Source organism: Lutra lutra, chromosome 5 (assembly GCF_902655055.1).
Source record: "Lutra lutra chromosome 5, mLutLut1.2, whole genome shotgun sequence".
NCBI classification, from domain to species: domain Eukaryota; kingdom Metazoa; phylum Chordata; class Mammalia; order Carnivora; family Mustelidae; genus Lutra; species Lutra lutra.
Genome location: NC_062282.1, coordinates 5,855,564 through 5,875,357, shown reverse-complemented (window position 1 = coordinate 5,875,357; position 19,794 = coordinate 5,855,564). Strand labels below are relative to the sequence as shown.

Here is a 19,794-nt window from a genome sequence, read left to right as displayed (position 1 = left end):
TCCCTACTGTTTTCCATAGTGACGGGACCAATTTGCAGTCCCACCAAGAGTGCATGAGGGTTGAGAAGAAAAAAAAAAAAAAAGAAAACAAAACAAAAACACTAATTTGAAAGGAAATACACACTGCATGATTACTGTAGCGTTGTTTACAATAGCCAAGATACAGAAGTGGCCCAAATGTCTACAGTAAATGACTGGATAAGGTATACATATATATGGAGTATTACTCAGCCATAAAAAATAATGAAATCTTGTCATTTGTGACCACATGGATGGACCGAGGGGCTAATTAAAAAAAACTCAGAGAAAAACAAATGTCATCTGACTTCACTCATACGTAGAATTTAAGAAACAAGACAAAGAAAGAGAAAGGAGACAAACAAGAAACCAGACTCTTAAATACAGGGAATGGTGGTTGCCTAGGGGACGCAGGCGGGAGGACGGGGAACGAGATAAAGGGGATTGAGAGGACACTTATGGTGATGAGCCCTGAGTAATGTGCAGAATCAGTATGTTGTACACCTGAAACCGACAGGGCACGGTGTATCAATTATACTTGAATAAAAATAAAATACATAGCATAAAAAGGATTTTGCTTAGTAATAAAATGGATGGTTTGAAAAAGAAAAACCTAGTCACTTTCTTCTCTTCCAGTTCCTTCTAATGGGTGATAATCCCAATCTTAATTATGATGTGGGAAACGTAAAGATGTTCATTCAATAGGAAGATGCAGAAAAATCAGTGAATTTATCACCGGAGAGTAATAATAAGGGCCCAGTTCCCTCGGGAATCGTTTCCCTCATGCAACTTTTCTAACGGCCTTCGGCTCTCTCCGTCGGTAAGCTTTGTGTACGGCTCAGCTGCTGGTCTCTTCTACCAAGGGGCACAGGCCTGGAACTCCGAAGGGGTCTAATCCGTTACCTTTCCTCAGGGTTTAAAACAGATACTTTGCTATGGGGAAATTCCACTGATGGTTTTGTAAGTCTAGAAGGAGAACTCCTTTGGCCCACGTGTTTCAGTGCGAATTTACGGGGGGAAGAGGAAGGTCACTGGGCACCTCCTCTAAAAGGGGGCAGAGAACTTGGGAGTGAACATGTGCGAGTTATACTGCGACGTGTTACTTCTACAAATGCCTTTGTGCTGCTTCTCGCTCAGAAGAACGTCCTTCGGAGTGCGGAGGGGAAAGGCAGACCCTTGCTCTCTAGTTGGCTCAGTATCTTCATGAGACAAAATGCAGCCCAGCCTTGGCAGTTCCAGCTGTCCCCAGATGCTGCTGAAGTTAGATGTGAACGCACAGCCTGATCCTGCTAGCTTGAAAATGGCTGCTTTGGCCTTTACAGAGCGTTGATAAACGCAAAGAAGATTTGTCTTGGAAGTTTCTTTCTATATCCCCAATTATGGAAAAAAGACAAGAGTTTCATTTTCTTCTTCTTTTCTCTTAGACTACAGAATGAGAAAGAACCCATTACTTTAAGGAAAGTCGGTTGACTTCTATGGCGGTCATGAAGAAGGTACGAGAGAAAGGCAAGCTAGCAACCCCAGAGTGACTGGATTTTCACCCAGAGATGGCACGAGGAGTCCACTCCAAAGTGTGCAAGTGTGCACACTCAGTGTCCCCTTCCTGGATCCGGGTGAGCTGTGCAGTGACCGCTTCTAACCAGAAAGGTGGCAGGAGCGGGCTTTAGGGAGAAGGTGGAGTCAGAGGGATGGCTGCATATGGAAAAACCCAGAGCAGGTTTTGTCCTTTCTTTTCCTAAATTTTATTTTATTATGTTATGTTAGCGACTACATAGTACTTCATTAGTTTGTGGTGTAGGACGATGGGTTAGCCCGGTAACAGGTATTAAGCAGGGCACGTATTGCAGTGAGCGCTGGGTGTTATACACAAAGAATGAACCATGGAACACTACATCAAAAACTAATGAAGGGGGTCGCCTGGGTGGCTCAGTCGGTTAAGCAACTGCCTTCAACTTGGGTCATGATCCCAGGGTCCTGGGTTTGAGCCCCATGTCGGGCTCCCAGCTCAACGGGAAGACTGCTTCTCCCTCTCCCTGCCATTCCCCTGCTTGTGCTGTGCTGTCTCTCTCTGTCAAATAAATAAATAAATTCTTAAAAAAAAAACAACTAATGAAGGTTTTGTCTTTTCAATACACAATAACATTACCTGCTTATTAGGAAAAAAAAAAGTCTAGGGATTTTGCTCTTTCTGGGTCGTTTTTAGGCTGCATTTCTTCTACTGGGCACCAGAGTAATACAAAAATCAAGTAAGAAGATAACATTTTTTTCTTTTTTAAAGATTATTTATTTATTTATTTGACAGACAGAGCTCACAAGTAGGCAGAGAGGCAGGCAGAGAGAGAGGGGGAAGCAGGCTCCCCGCTGAGCAGAGAGCCTGATGTGGGGCTCGATCCCAGGACCCTGGGATCTTGACCTGAGCCAAAGGCAGAGACTTTAACCCACTGAGCCACCCAGGCGCCCCTACATTTATTTTTATTTATTTTTTATTTTTTAATTAATTTTTTAATTTTTTATTTCTTTTCAGCGTAACAGTATTCATTGTTTTTGCACTGCACCCAGTGCTCCATGGAATCCGTGCCCTCCCTAATACCCACCACCTGGTTCCCCCAACCTCCCACCTCCAGCCCCTTCAAAACCCTCAGTTTGAACCATGAGAGACTATGGACTCTAAATTTATTTTTTAAAAATCCCTATAAGGTGAATCAATACATCCACATTGAGAATGCAATATTACTGTGACCAAGCATGAACACGGGAGCCACTTCACTTCACAGATACCGAACGAACTGGGCCTCCCCTGTGATGTGACCCTTCTGTTTGTTAATCTGCATCCTCTCCCACCCTTCAGTATACCTGGGCTCCCGCAGCGCGATACACTGGGCGAGTCCCACTCGGAACTGTAGGTACTTACTTTGGTAATACTAGGATCTGCACAATGAAGATGCAGAAGAAAATGAGACACGCGCAGGTCACGTAGTACTTAAACGCTGGCAGGGCGGTGGCTCGGTACTGAGGGGACAAGAAGGCAACCGTGAGTGCTGCTCTCCAGGAGGGACTCTGAAACAGCAGCCTGCCCGCACCTACTGCACACGCCACAGTTGTAAGTGGCCCATGTGGCACAAAACGAGCTTGAGAATGGCTGCTCATCTCTAGCCATGAGCGCTTCCTCCCTCCAAATAACTACGGAAGAGTTTCTTCCCAAAACCATGATTTTTAAGAGGCCAACTGTTCCGAAACCCATTTCAAGTCCACTGGACCGCTCCAGCAAGGAGAGCGAGCACCGGACCAGAGAGACGAGTGAGTGAAGGGACAGTCCCAGCATGACCCCTGCCTGTGCCCTTGGTCCCCTTGTGGGTCTGAGGTCCACAGCCACGTGGGGAAAGCAGATGGCTAACTAGTTTACTTCTGAAGAGTATTTTGGAAATGCAATTTCCTCATTTTATTGATTTATTTTAGTCTTTTCTGTTATTATTCATCTTAATGCTACTTGGAGGTAGCAAGGAAATTTGGAAGACGGAGAAGGCCAGCGGCTTTGTTCCAGGTCTCTGATGGTTCTGTGGGCTTGTCGGGACCTGGCTGGTGGTCACCGCAAGAGCACGCTGGGGACAGGTGGACAGAAAGCGAGCTTAAATCCCAAAGCTGTCTAAAATCTGCCTCAAAGTTGGCCCTACAAATATGTAATACCAGGAGACTGTCAGCAAAAGGTGCATTTTAAAATGATCACCTTCTGTTTACTTGAATATTTTTTTGGTGAATTTTGAGGCTTGATGGCCAGGATAACGTGCGTGCTGGTGAAGAAGCTACGTTTACGAAACTGCAGAAATGCGATTCTGTTCCGTACATTCCACTGCACCCTTATCTTTTACCTTCTTCTGAGCTTTCTGTCAAGGTATGAATTGGAATTTCCTTGCGGTATTAATAAAGGAAATGGGTTTATATCAAGCAGGAATCATTTCACATTTAAACAATAAGTAACCCTCAGTATCTGTTAAAGTTATTTGAAGATAAACTGATCATTAGTAACGATGAGTTATATCAAACGTCCACTCAGTAAACTGTCTGTAGTCAGCATCTTGACGTAGAGGCAGACCGCTGATCTCACTGACGGCTAACACACAAGACAGTCTGGGTACAGCTATGAGATTCAGCCTGCATGGAGTCTGGGTATTCTACTCAGTATCCGTGAAACAATGAATTTTCTTAAGAGCATTTTAAAACCAGTGCTGCAACTTCTGCCATTAATATAGTAGCTTTTGTTCAAACTAAGCCTATAATTATAGAGTTGGATGATAAAAAATCATCTCTGCCTTATTCCTTTTTCTAGATCCACACACACACACACAAAGGCAAATACAATAAAACTGACCTAGAAGAGTGGTTGTTTTTTGGGCAATAAGCACTTAATTCATTTTAGCAAATCCACGTTCAGCAAGTCGAGCCTGATGTCTGCTTCTTTGTGTGCCCTTGCCAGACCTCTTACTTCACAAGTCACAGTGTGCAAGTGTTTGTCTGCAATAAACACTTAGAAGTTTGGGGTTTCTAATCCTCCCAAATACATGCTGAATGTAACTCCTACCTTTGTTAAGAAATTAAAGCGATTTATGTAACAAACTGCAACTTTATCCCTTTTTCCTCGATTTCTTGAAGGATTTTATTTTCTTTCAAAAACTTTTTCTAAGAAAACAGGCCATCGAGAGAACCAGTTATGAGCTCCTGTCCCCTCCCCTTAGCCCCAGATCTCAGAGCTGCTGCAAATGCCATCCCGACCAGGAGTGCCGAGCAGGGTGACTGGCCAGCCAGACACTCAGATTTTTAAAAACTTATACTTCAGAAAAAAAGATTGAGGGAAAAAAGTAGCTTACTTCTTTCTCTAGTATTTTATTGTAGAATAGGAGCGAGATCCTCTGAATGTCTTCAGACTTCAGCCACTGCCTGGAAATAAAAAAAGATAGACATCATAAAACCAAACTTCCAACCAATGATCTGAAACTTCAAAAAAAAAAAAAAATCACATGCATTCTTCTTTCTTTAGTGTAAATCACCCAAAATTGAAGATTAAAAAAAAAACGCATAATACCAAATTACTAAGTATGCAGTCTAGGACTAAAATAGGATGTGTACATATAATATTGGTATTCACACGTGGCCCTTCCTTGGGAAATTAGCTATTACAAACCAGTTGGGATACCAAATTGAAATTCAAACTCTTCAAATTAAATAACAAGGGAAATAAATCATCAAAAGGATTCAAGTTCAGCAGTAAATTTAGTTCCAGATATTTTACCAAAATCACATGGTAGGTTCATCCCCTGAAAAATACTGTTCATAGAGAAGCATCATTTTTCTTAGCTTATAGCAAGCAATACATCAGAGCATCAAAACCATTTAGAGTGTCCTCCAAGTTCTGGGAGAGAAGATTCTGCTTCTTTTACACTTACTGAAAATATTTCTATTGTCATGCCTTGCATTTCTAGAAGGTAAAAAAAATTTGCTTGAGTGCATTTTCAAAAATAAATAAAAATGCCAACACAATAAACAATCAGTTCAGACCACTAACGTAGTAGGTTGATGCAAACATAAACACTCGGGGGTAATACAAACATATTCCCTCAGTTGTTTAAAAGTAAAAAAAAAGTAAATAAAAATGACATGAAAGTACGCATCCGTACACACTGATTGACTTTGAGAAATTGGTTTTAAGAAGGCAGCTGAAGGGGCGCCTGGGTGGCTCAGTGGGTTAAAGCCTCTGCTTTCGGCTCAGGTCATGATCCCAGGGTCCTGGGATCGAGCTCCACATCGGGCTCTCTGCTCGGCAGGGAGCCTGCTTCCACCTCTCTCTCTCTGCCTGCCTCTCTGCTGGCCTCTCTGCCTACTTGTGATCTCTCTCTGTCAAATAAATAAATAAAATCTTTAAAAAAAAAAAAAAAAGAAGGCAGCTGAAATAAACAAAGAGCTTAAGGATAGAACTTTTCTCTAGAACGTTGTACACACTCATAAGTGGAATAGCGACACCTGATGTAAGCCCCAGCCAGCCAGGCAGGTGATGCCTGGAACAGTCCCACACCCAGGAACAAAGTACATGCACGTTTGATGACATAAAGACAAGTGAAATGGAAAGATACACACTCTTAAGTTCATGAGTATAAAAGCTTCTGCACAGCAAAGGAAACAGTCAACAAAGCAAAGGGGCAACCCACAGAATGGGAGAAGATATTCACAAATGACACTATAGACAAAGAGGTGATATCCAAGATTGATAAATAACTTCTCAAACTCCACCCAAAAAACAGAGAATCATGTAAAAAAATGGGCAGAACACATGAACAGACACTTCTCCAGTGAAGGCATACAATTGGCTAACAGAGACATGAAAAAGTGTTCATCATCTTTAGCCATCAGGGAAATTAAAATCAAAACCACATTGGAATACCTCCTTGCACCAGTTAGAATGGTCAAAATTAACAGGACAGGAAACAAGTGTTGGAGAGGATGTGGAGAAAGGGGAACCCTCTTACACTGTTGGTGGGAATGCAAGTTGGTGCAGCCACTTTGGAAAACAGTGAGGAGATTCCTCAAGAAATTAAAAATAGAGCTTCCCTATGACCCTGCCATTGCACTACTGGATATTTACCCCAAAGATACAGATGTAATAAAAAGAAGGGCCATCTGTACCCCAATGTTCATAGCAGCTATGTCCACAATAGCCAAATTGTGGAATGAGCTGAGATGTCCTTCAACAGATGAATGGATAGAGAAGATATGGTCCATGTACACAATGGAATATTACTCAGCCATCAGAAAGGATGAATACCCAACTTTTGTATCAATATGGATGGGACTGGAAGAGATTATGCTGAGTGAAATGAGTCAAGGAGAGGGAGTCAATTATCATATGGTTTTGCTTATTTGTGGAGCATAAGGAATAACATGGAGGACATTAGGAGAAGGAAAGGAAAAGCGAAGGGGGGATATTGGAGAGGGAGATGAACAGTGAGAGACTCTGGGCTCTGAGAAACAAACTGAGGGTTTTGGAGGGGAGTGGGGTAGGGAGATGGGTGAGCCTGGTGGTGGGTATTAAGGAGGGCACGTATCGCATGGAGCACTGGGTGTGGTGCATAAACACTGAATCTTGGAACACTGCATCAAAAACTAATGGTGTATTTTATGGTGACTAACACAACACAATAAAAATTTAAAAAAAGGAGAATAGGGAAAAACTGAAATCTGTATATTAAAAAAATCTAGAAATAAATACCAACAAAATATATTATCAACTGGTTTGAGTCAATACACTGAGGAATCTACATTTCTAGTTTCCTACTTTTCTTAAATACTTCTATAATAAAAAATAACCCGAGTTATATATGTATGTGCATTAGATACGTGTATATAATGCATATATCTGCAAGTGAATATAACCATATATTTACATCTATTTCTTTTTGTAAAGATTTTATTTATTTGACAGAAAGAGAGAGAGGGAGAAGCAGAGGGAGAAGGAGAAAGTCTCTTCTCTGAGCAGGGAGTCCCGATGCGGGACTCGATCCCAGGACCCCAGGATCATGACCTGAACAGAAGGCAGATGCTTAACCTACTGAGCCACCCAGGCGCCCCTAGCTACATCTATTTCTATACCTATACATAAATATACAGGTAGAGTGTATACACACACACACACACACACACACTATACTATACTATATAGTGTATATATATATATATATATGTATGTATACATATATATATATATTAGGATGTGAGACAAAATTGTTTTATATAGATTTCTAAAAAATGTTGTATCTGTTCAAACACTTATCAATTCACATGAATTTCTTAATGAGGTACTTTTCCTACTCACTGGTGTCTATGGATCTTGACAGCATGAGGTTTATTTGGGGGATAAGGATTTGAAGATCTAGGAAAGACGGCCAAGTCAACCATTACACCTGCCCTTGTAATGGGCAAGTACAGCCAAACCTACTGATACGGATCAGGGTCTGATGCTTCTCATCATGGCTGATGAAAAGTTAACGCAAGATTAATACAACACATTTGAGACAGGCTCCTCCAGGTCTACCTGGACGGCCCCATGCCCAGAACCTCACACAGAGCATGCACCGTGATGGGCTGGGCTATCCCACCCTATAGACAGTGCACTTTCATCAGAGGCACGGAAGTCAATAATGTGTTCTAGAATGAGGGCCATTTAAAGTGAGAGCTATAAAAATACTTTTTGGTTCAAGGTTATAAATAAGCTTTAGGTATCAGGGATGTAAAGTTATCTTGATATTTCTTATTACCCTACCAGCTGCGGAAATGTGGTATTTTCCTGTTTGATGAAACTGGAAAAATCAAAGTTTGGTGAATAGCAAAAAGAGCAGAAAATAAAATCCTAGATAAATTTTAACCATATTCATTTTCAGAACTGTGTACTTGTTATGAATATTAAACTATGAATAATGTATACAGGTAACTACTTCAAAACAGGCTTTTTCCCCTTTATCAAGAAAGAAAAATCTAATTTCAAAATGCCCCTGGGAAATCTACGATTGGAAATAAACTAAGAGTGAAATTTGTGAAGAAGAAGTAAAAGCATCTCCACGTCAATCAGCAGATCCCCGTGCCTGGTGTGGGTCCCCGTCAGGGACCTGTGTCCCACAGGGAGATAGGAAGTGCTTGAGACCAGGCCTCACTTCCCGGGGTCCTCGACACTTAACACTGAGTTTCCTCAGCCAGGAGCACCGGGTTCTTCTGACCTTTTCTTCAGAAGGAATGAGAGTACATTCTCCCCACAGGTTTCACCATCCATAGTTTCTCGAAGATGGATCAGTCCCCTTCACTGATTTGCAGGAAACTCAGACATTTATAAACGGGATTTGGATATTTGGAATAAGAAAGATTAGTGGGGGTTGATCTGGTCAAATATTTTTGAGAACTGGGACTACAGAGAGGCAAAGAAGGGAAGAGGAAGGAAGGGACAGGAGGGAATGTATGTGTGTTACTTATAGTGTCCTGACATCATTCTTGACCCACATGGCAATGGGATGAAGAAAATCAACCCTGCTCCTGCATTACACAATGAGTGATCCTCTACTGATTTGCCCCAAGATTTTTTTTTTTTTTTTTTTTTTTTTTTTTTTTTAATGCGAGGCCCGGGTCAAACAAAGGAAATTCTAAATGAGATCCTGACTTGTGAGAGGGGAATCAGTACACCCAATCCTTACCCAGAATTATTCTGGAATGGACGAATGTAGGTTCTTACAGCAAAGAGGACACTAAAATAGAGAGAAAGCCACTTTCCTACCATTACAGACTGAAGGTCTGTATCCCCCCAATTTGTATGTTGAAGGCCTAACTGCCAGTGTGACTATGTCTGGAGATGGGGCCTCTATGGGGACAATCAGGGTTAAATTGGGCCAGAAGGGTGGGGCCCTATGGGAAGAGATGAATGTCCATATGACAAGAGGCACCAGAAGCCCAGCCTCAAGCAAGGGCCCTACAAACACAGCAGGAAGGTTTCTGTGAGTCATGGAGAGGGCCTTCAGCACCCCACCATGCTGGCACCTTGATCTTGGGCCTCCAGCCTCCAGAACTGTGAGAGGGAAAGGTCTGTAGTTCAGCCCCCAGTCTGTGGTCTTCTGCTATGGTGGCCCCAGCAAACAAGTGCACCTGTCTGGGCAGTACGGAACCCGAACGCTTCGGTGCCCTTGACGGTGCGCTCAGGCCCTGGGACCTTGGGGAAAGCTGGTATTCGTGGACGAGTGGACTCTCTGTGTGGAAGGCCCACCCTCGCTCAGCCCTGGGGTCTGAGGTCCTCCAGTCCACCTGTCCTACCCTTGGGCATTCGCTCTGTCCATCACACATACTGAATCTTGGGGTGCACGATCTTCTCACCTCGCCAACCTGGGCTAAGTCTGAATCTTGGGCACCTTGCTCTGAGCACGTGTGTGGTGATTTCTCCTCTCTCTCCTGGGGCTTTGAGAGGTGACATTGGGCTGTGTCTTGGATGCCAAGCCCGCACTGCCCCTGCTCACAAAATGCCCGTGAGGGGAGCAGATGAACGCAGACCCGAAAATCTGCACCTGAAACACCGTTTCGTGTCTGTCGCAGGACACAACGGAATGGTGCATCAAGCCTGGAGCCCCCATGGTCTCCCCCAGACGAAATTCAAAGATCAGAAGGACATCAAATGCGGGAACAAGAGAGGTAATGATTTGGGCTGAACAGAACAGGACTGAAGCTCTTTAGGGAAAACATGCCAAGTAGCTTCTGTTTCAACAACTTGCCTTCTGACTTCTGAGTACAGCACGACATCTCTCCCGGTTTCATTTCTGAAACGTGTTGGGAAAATGACAACCTAAGCAGTTACACCAGCATTAAACATTACCTTAAAATAAAGCGACACAGAAGGACAAAGGTGTTCACGCAACACGCATTTGAGTACGGAATGATCCACCACACACAGAACCTGAAAGCCACCTCCGCCAAAATAAAGCCAAGCCAATGATTATGTTTTCTAACGACCACTTTGGTAGGAACGCTCTAAAAGGTGGACACAAAGGTCTTTGAAGCAGGTAGAGGTCCTGCGGGAAGGCGTGCTGAGGCTGACTTCATGCACCGGCTTTCTATTATTAACGTAATTACTGTAATCTGCTAACTCTGTCAGGAACAAGGTGTTCCCTTTCTTCTGATGCTGTGTCTTACTGTGGTGGGTCCCGGAGTAGGAGGTGTGATTTCCTCTGGCTGAAAGAACATATCCTTCCACACATCCCACATGCCCTCAGACTTTCCCCTAGGTTTTGGCTGCCAACAGACTCCAGGTAAGCAGGTTTCTTGGGTTGTGATGTGTTGAGGTTTCAAGTGGGGCAGAGATGAGGTTGATTTTCATATTGCTTTTAGGGCCCAGCAAAGCAGAGCATTTATCTGGGCACTGCTGGCGTGTCCCGAGCACTCCATGACAGGCGGAAGGCCTTCTCTATTTGGGGAAGGCAAAGGGGCCCAGAGAGGGTCCCTTCAACCTGCCGGCATATGCGAATTGCGTTCCTGGCCCCGCCCAGACACTTGGTTGTGCGCATGCGCAAGCTCACACACGCACCACGCGCGCATACACACACTCGTGCGGTTCTTTCATCAGCCATGGCAGCAGTCCAAAATGGCTGCTTACAAGGAACACTCTAGAAAAGGCACCTATTTTTCAAAGCTGTGTAACATCATTTTGGAAGCAGGGAGTTCAAGTGAAAATCATTCTTCCTTTTCATGAGTCAACTTTCGTGATAAAAATCAAATAGTCTGGTTTCCGTAGGATGGAAACTTGCTCATTAAGGCCTTTCATTTGGACCTACTGCTGTGTTTGCTACAATTTAAATTAACAAACCCTCACTGAGTGTCTAATGGCACCAGGCACCACACGGTCATCTATCTGCTGCCCTCCAGGAGCTCAGCCATGACACACGGACCTAAGGAGAATTCAAGGCCAACGGATGTAGTCATTATGTCCATCCAGGCTGTGAAAGTTAACACCTTCTTTAATTCTCCCTCCCCCTGCTCCGCACCTCCTGGATCATTTAAAACCACAGTAGCAATTCATAGACTGAAGAGACATTCACAGACTTCACGAGCTCATAGACTGAATGATATTTTGTCCCCCAAAGACTCTTTCTTCCTCCCGCTGCTGCCCTGAATTCAGATTCTAATGCTCATCACCTTTCTTCAACAACCTAGAACCCAGGTGCGTCCATGTTCCCGGATTGTGCACAGGTAGAAGTGCATTTTGAATAGAGAGTGTCGCATAACAACTATTCAGATTTTCCCACGTGGCATTCTTATTGATCTTTAAAAAGTGTTACTTACTGAACACATTTTGCTCTGATTTTCTCCTCTGTGTTTCTATCTCCTGCTGTTTTTCAGTAATCTACTTAGAAAGTATTTCTTAGGCAGGAATGAAACACTTTCTAATGACCAAAAGCCATTATTAAGGACAAGTGAGGTGAATGGAACAATGGCTTCTAAAAGCATGGCTTTGTCACGGCAAGTATCACAGAGTTTGTGGTGAAATTCGTGGAAAATATGAGACGGTTTTCAAATAACAGGGTTTGAAATTTTAAAAAAATGTGTGATAATTTAAGATCACGAGGTACTCACTTTTGGGCATTAATTCCATCAATTGCTTGAATCATCCTTTCATTTAATTCTTCTTCAAATCTCTTCTTTTGGGACTTGGTTCTGTATGAAAAGGGAGACATTACGGGAGAAAATGTGACTAAGGCAAATACAAAGTCTGTTCTTTTATGATGCCGAAACCCCCGTTCCATTCTGTCCACTGGACAAAAAAAGAAGGAAACGAGAGCTGAGAAGCAGCCTTTCCTCTATTAACAACCAGACTCTCTGGGGACTGAGCAAAGGGACTAGAGCTGGTGACGGGTACAGTCAAGTGTTGCCTCACAATGTCATCACTGAGACTGAAATGACACCTGGCGTTAAAAAGCAGCTGGAGATATATTCTCGGTGTTTGTGATAAAAGAACTTTGTGTCCGAAGAGATGCATTAGCTCTTGACCCGTTGCCTTCATAAAATTTACTTTACGACAGAGCACACTGGCTTTGGAATTCCCCTGCAAAATCTGGTCTGATTGAAAAATAAATAGTTGCTCCTTGTTCATGTTTCCCTTGGTCAATTTTCAAGAATTTGCAGAACGACAGTCTTCTCTGAGGCATCTCAAAGCTTCATTGTACGCATTTAAAGCTTCCTCAGTGTTTGAAAGCACTCGTCATAGGAAACCCCACATATATCTGCAGACACTCAGTTGCTCTTAGAAGAAAATAATCTTCAGCTATAATAAAAGATGCCTTGTTAATAAATGAGGTGGAATGCATGAGCTCCCCAAGGTTAATTTGACCATTTGCGTGAGAATGATATAAAGGAGAAAATTAAAAATAATCCCTATTTTTAAAAATTGTACATTAAAATTGTACAGTAAAAGCACACGGGTGCCCCACGAAGCTGGCCCAGCCCAGCTGTCATCAGAATTGCGCCCCTGTGAGTCACCTGGTCCAGTGTGAAGCGAGCCCTCGGCTTCTCTGCGATCCACGGGGTGGGGGTGGGGGGCATTTACTCATCCGACAGGCCTTCTACCCTGACGTGACAGTAACTGTTCTGATCTCAGAACCGCCTCTAGATACAGACGAGAACAGCCATGTCACATTGTCTGTAATTAAATCTCCCGAGAGTATCGTGAGTGAGACGGCCAGGCCTCCCCATCATCCCGTCCCCGCTGGCAGGCTGGCGCCCTGAGCTCCTTCTTTATTGAAATGGGCCCCGGGCGTTCCTGGTTCAAAAGCCCGATGCTCCAACGCGATCCACCTCCAGATACGAGCGAACTGAACCTGCCAAATTCTAAGCTTTGGAAGAAGGCACATTCATTTTTACTCTTCTTTTTTAAAAAAGCACGTTAACTTAGCAATCACCTAGGATGGTTCATTCTCACTTGGAGGCGAGGAGCTCCCTCGTGTCCTTTGCAGCGGCCCTCTGCCCACTCTCGAGTTTGCGGACGTCAGCTGGTGGCTTTCTTTCTCACAAAGTCTTGCCAAATCGGAGAAGAGTGTAGGTCCCTGGGGGCTCCCAGGAAAACCTAATCCTTCCGAGGTATGCCCGGGGCCACGCAGAGCGTTGCCTCCGTGAGTCTGTTGTAGGATTAGTTCACGCGATGCCCGCCCGGGACTCGGCTCTGTGAGCGGAGCACGGAGCAGCCCGTGTGTGAGTTAGTACACGTCGGCTGTTTACTATCTGGAAAACAATTCTAACACGGAGGTTCCTTGTCTCTGTCATTTTGGGATCTCTGCTATGGTGAATGACAGCACACCTCCAGGGCCGATAATCTACCCCTGCGAACTAGTAATTTGCCAGCTCGGGTTTTAGTCCTCGGACGTCAGGTGTTTCTGGCTGTTCCGCCCGTGTTCCTGCCACTGGGTCACCTGCTTTCCGCTGTCCTCCCATTCCTCCTCCTGAGCCCCCTCCCTGACCTGCCCCATTCCCATGTCCGATCTACTGTATCCGAGGATGTGGGGAGGAGGTCGGGATTATCCCAGAGAATGTTCCATCCCAGGACAGGCGGGCTCAAGGACCAGGCTGCAGGCTCATGGAGGTTTTACAACACAGGCCACGGGGGGACACCAGGATGTGTGAGGACAGCCCCAGTGGGGCTGATATGGAAGAGTGCTCTCTCCACAAGGCCCTGGGGCCACCAGTGATCCAAGCATCAGAGGAACGTGGAATCGTGGAACCGATATGGAAGAGGCTCCCAGCAAGGCCCGCAGGACAGGACAGCGGAGTGGGGCACAGAATGGGGGTTCCAAGCCCAGGGCACAAATCCAGGCCTCGCCTCTGCCAGCCGTGTGCCTCTGGGCATTCTCCCGACCCCCCGTGCCTCACGGCACAGCATCTACGCTGGAGTGACCTGTAGGGATGACATGAGGCTTTCCGCGTGCCTGATAGGGACCAGGTGACGGCTTATTGTCATTGTCTTGCACACATCAGTCAGCCCGGAAGGCCGCTGCCCAATCACATGGGCCCTCCGCAAGGCGTCCCCACGCTAATTTCGGTAAACAGACCCTTGAAGCAGATCTCAGAGAGGACGAGATGGAGAACTGAAGAAGTGAGGAACACAAAGTGAAAAGATGCTTATGGAATTTCCGTGGCCCGTCTCTTGCAGATGTGATAGTGGCTTATTGGCTAGAAGAGTCATACCTTCTCAAGGCATCTCGCAGGGTCCACCACGTTCCTAAATTACCGTAAGTTCTCTTTAATGTGCCACTTAATGCTTCCAAAGCCCCCTCGTAACATAGGACTCTAAGTATTATATCGCAATATTAAAATTTCAAACGTGACAGAAAATATGAATTAGAGCTCATTAAAACAAATGAAGATTCTGGAATAAGGTGTGCTATTTGCAAGGATATGGCAAATGACAATCTAATTGTGTTTGATTATACTTGCATACAATGCATTTTCTACAGAATAAACTCACTTCTCTGTGGGAAAAGAAAGGCTGACTTAGGTTTAGGCTTTTCAGTAATTGTCTTAATGACTTTAATAAAAAATACTTAACTCCCCAGCCAATATGGACTCTAACCCAAGAGCCAGAGGAGCATGAAAAAGGGCTAGTGCCGGTCATTCTGTGGCCGGGGGTGACAGGGGACCTGCAGACACTGTGTGAAGCTTTTCTCTTTTTTTGAGCATGTTGTCAGGTCTTCCCACTATAGAAAGGCCAGACCTATCTTGCTTTTATCTCTAGGATTCCACACACACACACAAAATGTAATTTTAAGCAACATACTCGTTTTAAGAAAATTATTTTTTTTTTACCACATACTAAGAACAGTCATTTTTAGGAAAAACTATTTAAAGTTCTAATGTGCCTATTACCTGGTGCTGTTTTCCTTTTCCCTCTTTTAAACCTATAACATGATACTGATAATTATATTTTAGAAGCTGAAAACAATCTCATTGAGCTTTTCGCAAGGAGCTGCTCTTTTTAGAAGAAATGGCCTTCCAAGTTACTCTAATTGATGATAATCACTTTCAGAAATAAATTAAAGAAAAAAGGCCTTAAAAAATCAGAAAGTACAACAAATACCATACCTCAAGGTGCGATTCTGAAAATTATGCTGACCCATTGGCACATCCTATTTCAAAAAACAAACAAACAAAAAAGGTTATTAGTTTCTAAACACATACTTTAGAGAATGACATTGCAGTGATAACCACATATAACATTATTTTTCCTTTTATTGTGGAAAACATCATTTACATAACAATTACCCCATGGAGAAGAGTAGCTTAATTATAAATGGGAAAAAGAGGAAACCCTCAGTAGATACTCAGAAAGTTGGTGTCATCTCTAAAGCCCGGATATAGGAAATCCCAGGGTTGTTTTACAGCTGACATTCTGATATTCGCAGATACGATTTCAAACAAGGGCCTTGCAAGTAACTGTTAGTGACTGTACACAGCAGACCATCCTGTCTGGCATCAGACTAATATTAAAAAGTGCCTCAAACATGAACAGATAACCAAGGATTGGTAAATCCTGAGGAAAGTATCCAACACATAACATATAAGTTAGAGACAGGAATAAAAGCTAAAAAAAAAAAAAAAATAGAACTTACAAAAAAAGTGATTAAAAAATAAAATCCAGAACAAAAGAAACTTGAAGGAAGTGAAGACTATATACAAGAAGAAAACTTTATAAAACAATGATATATTCAGAAAGATAAAGTATTACATATATTTGAAGCAAGAATAGGACAATTTAAAAGGCATATTCAGAGAACAGACAGAAGAACTTTTGGAAACTCAATAAACAATAGCAGATAGGGATGTTTCAGGTAATTAATTCAAAAACTATTATTTTCTGAGTTTGTAATGTTTATTATGGTAATTGCTAATTTTTAATATTTGTAAAGTTGTGATTTATTCTCTCATAATAAATAAATATTCACATTTTACCTAAAAAAAAAAAAAAAAGTGCCTTAAAACACGAACAGCACCACAAGCATTAGCTCTGAGTTGGGCTGGTAAGAAACCACCACCCTCGATTAAGTATGTAAAACCACGACTCACTGATCGAAAAGAACAAACCCACAGGTGAGTGGGGCAGCTGTGGAAAAAGGACAGAGACAGAGATGCTGATCAGGGTTATCAGTGGGGGACACACCGCCAAGTGCTCCTTAAGAAAACCCCAGAAGGGGCGCCTGGGTGGCTCAGTGGGTTAAAGCCTCTGCCTTCGGCTCAGGTCATGATCTCAGGGTCCTGGGATCAAGCCCCGAATCGGGCTCTCTGCTCAGCGGGGAGCCTGCTTCCCTCTCTCTCTGCCTGCCTCTCTGCCTACTTGTGATCTCTGTCAAATAAATAAAAAAAAATCTTAAAAAAAAAAAAAAGAAAAAAAAAGAAAACCCCAGAAGATCCACTTGGATCCATTTGTGGCAGAATTTAAAGTTGAAATGAAGCTGCTCCAAGTGGCCCCAAAGACACTTTCCTTCTGGTTCATCTCCCACGTCACATTAGGGGCTGTATGTAGCCCAGTGAAAGGGAAGGTATTTTTTTAAAGAATAACTAGACTCTGGGTCTTCTTACAGGAAGTGTATGAGCCGCGGGCTCATATGCCCAACGCAGGCACGTATCACATAAGGTAAAGTAACGCATTATTCACCGGCTCCATCAACACTCAGTCAAGAGTCAGTACGGTTCCGGGGAGGGCAGTAAGGAAGAGAAATGACTTAATTGGCAAAGACTCTCTTTGACCCTGGAACGTATTAATAAGAATGATGCTGGGGTCCTTCTCAGAGTGAGTACGGGACACAGATGAGTAACGGTTGTAGGGGCTTCTTGTACTAAACAAAGCCTTGGGATTTTCTTAAGACACCCTCTCCTGGGGCGCCTGGGTGACCCAGTCGGTGAAGTATCTGTTTACTTGTTTGCTACTCATGGCCTCGCGCTTCCCAACAGACAGCCAACTGCTCCCGGACCTTGGCGGGCCCGCTGGTCGACCAATGGATATGGCCTTCCGTCAGATCACGTTTACTTTTTAGCTGGGAAAAAACACCAGGGAAGCTGAGAGGAGAGATCTAACGAAGTCAAAACAAGAATGTGGGTCTTGGGGCTTGGATGTCATCACGGTGGGCTGCCGGGAGGCAGGGGCACAGGGAGATTGGAAAAGTTCACTTTCAATGGACAATCTCATGGGTCTCTTCTCATCAGCCGATGAGGACTAGGGAACATTCCACCGTCTTTTTTGTCTCAACTGTCTCCTTAGTACAATTAACGCCATTATACATGAATTTTTACTCAGAGATCATTTTAAAAATCTAACAATGCTTTTGGGATTATTCTAAGTGCTTCGCCATAGTTACTCTTCCGGCCCCCTGTGGGTCTTTGTATTTTCTATCTGCCTTGCAGCCATCTTACGGAAAGTGTTCCTGCTGGGAGGAGCGTTGGCACTTGAAGAGCGGTGGAAGCTGGAGTGTTTTAAGTAAGGAGCTACACAACAGAGCACTCATTGCCACTGACACGACTTGAATGTGCCCGCCACGAAAAGAATCTGGAGCTGATTCAACCCGCAAGGGCATCACGCCTTCATCTGCTCCTTGGTTAGGATGCCTAGGCTTTCTACTTCATGAATGCAAACAAACAAAATGCCACAACAACAACAACAAAGAAAGAAGTTCAACTGCATTCAGTTGCTAAGAACTGAATGAAATAACAAATAAATAAAATGGTCCTGGGTTATAAAGTTCTCATGCAAAATCATGCTGGTTCAAACCCTCAGCCACGTGAGCCTGGCGCTCATTCACACCCAAACAGCTGTCTGCAAGGACCTCCCCAAGGAGAAGGGGAAAGCTTGCTTCATTACAGACCTAAGTTATTTTGGCAGGAGATGCCTGCGTTTTGTGCTGGGGACCTGGCTGGGGCCCGGCACTGTGCGCTGCGGGGCACGGGGGGAGCGTACCGTGGTGCTGATCTTGCCGTTCTCTGTGGTCATGCTGTCTCGGTGATGCAGGTGTGCGAAGGGCTTGGCTGCTCCCCAGGACTCCAGGTACCGGGTCATGCGCACGGAGGCCCTCATCTTGGCTCCATCGAGGGTGTGGCGAGGTCTGAAGAGGTGAGGACTCCTTCGCTCTCCCTTGGGGTGAGAAACAAAGCATTACCCCCCGCACACCAAAGGGGCCGACTTCTCCTGCCTGTCCCCTCACCCAGATGCTGGCGTTCCTCCCGTGTTGCCCCCTCGCCCCCCATAGCTTCTGGCCCTCCCTCCTCCTTCAGGGACACTGGTTTCCAGTGTTACAAGCTCTCTGAGCTGAGTGATTTTTTTCCCCAGAGTAAAAGACACCTGTAGTTTAAACTTAGGAAAAAATAACAGCCATTTTAATGGGCATTTTTACAAAGCAAATTCTTAAGCAAGATAGGCTGCTCTGTTTCAACTTTTACTTGACGACTGTGGTTTCCTAGCGCGGCAGATGCTAGAGGCTGGGCTGTGTTCTGATGCAGAGTGCTCATACGGGTCCACGTCCGGGTGTTCCCTGCCGGAACACAAGGTTCTCTGTACACGTTTTTTTGGCCTCCTCCCTCCACAGTTCTTCCTGACTGACACACGTCTCTCTCCAGATCAACTATCAGGTGCAGGTGAGCTGGACGTGTGTCTCCAGGGGCGAACCTGGAGTTTCAGGGAGGCTACCGCCAGGGAGCACCCATGCCCTTGACCTTGTGGATCCTGAGAGACTGGCTTTGATAGCTTGGAGGTGTTTCTTGCTGATAGACTGCACCCTTTACCAGCTGTGTGATTTGGGGAAGTTACATAACCCCTGGGAGCTTCAGATTCTTAATCTGTAAATAGCAGTGGTACTCATTTGGCAGGAATTTGAGAAGGGCGACGAGAAAGGAGAGCTGGAAGCCCTTGCTTGGGCCTGACCTCTGGTGTGAACAGAGTACGAGACAGCTCCTAACTCTCGGGGTGGCTGGGGAGACTTCCAGGTAACGAGGAGCTTACTGCCTCCAAGTGAACCATGTCTGCCTAATGACACTTCGTGGTTAATCTTCTAGAAGTTTCTTCCTTTCCTTCTTCGTCTATGTTCATCCTACTTCATCTCATCAGACTTTTATCATCTGTAATTTCCCAGTTGCCAGGGTGGGCACATGGAGAGACTTCTAGAAGCACTGGGGACTAATGTACACATTCACTAACACTGATAACCCAACACACAGACAGTAACCTTACCATAGGAG

The 19,794-nt window shown here is 44.4% G+C and overlaps 1 protein-coding gene across 2 annotated transcripts in view; it reads right to left on the bottom strand.

Moving 5' to 3' along the window:
* The window catches only part of ADCY2 (adenylate cyclase 2), a 422,161-nt gene that overhangs the window by 103,984 nt on the left and 298,383 nt on the right, over positions 1–19,794 (bottom strand). For both annotated transcript variants that reach the window (XR_007127384.1, XM_047729460.1), the window contains exons 10-14: positions 18,521–18,694; positions 15,655–15,698; positions 12,160–12,240; positions 4,881–4,950; positions 2,930–3,027 (exon numbers count right to left, since the gene is read on the bottom strand). Coding sequence is in view for 1 of the 2 variants with exons in the window: in XM_047729460.1 (XP_047585416.1) it covers positions 2,930–3,027; positions 4,881–4,950; positions 12,160–12,240; positions 15,655–15,698; positions 18,521–18,694 (467 nt within the window). In the remaining variant the exon portion in view is untranslated. The remainder of the gene's footprint in view (positions 1–2,929; positions 3,028–4,880; positions 4,951–12,159; positions 12,241–15,654; positions 15,699–18,520; positions 18,695–19,794) is intronic.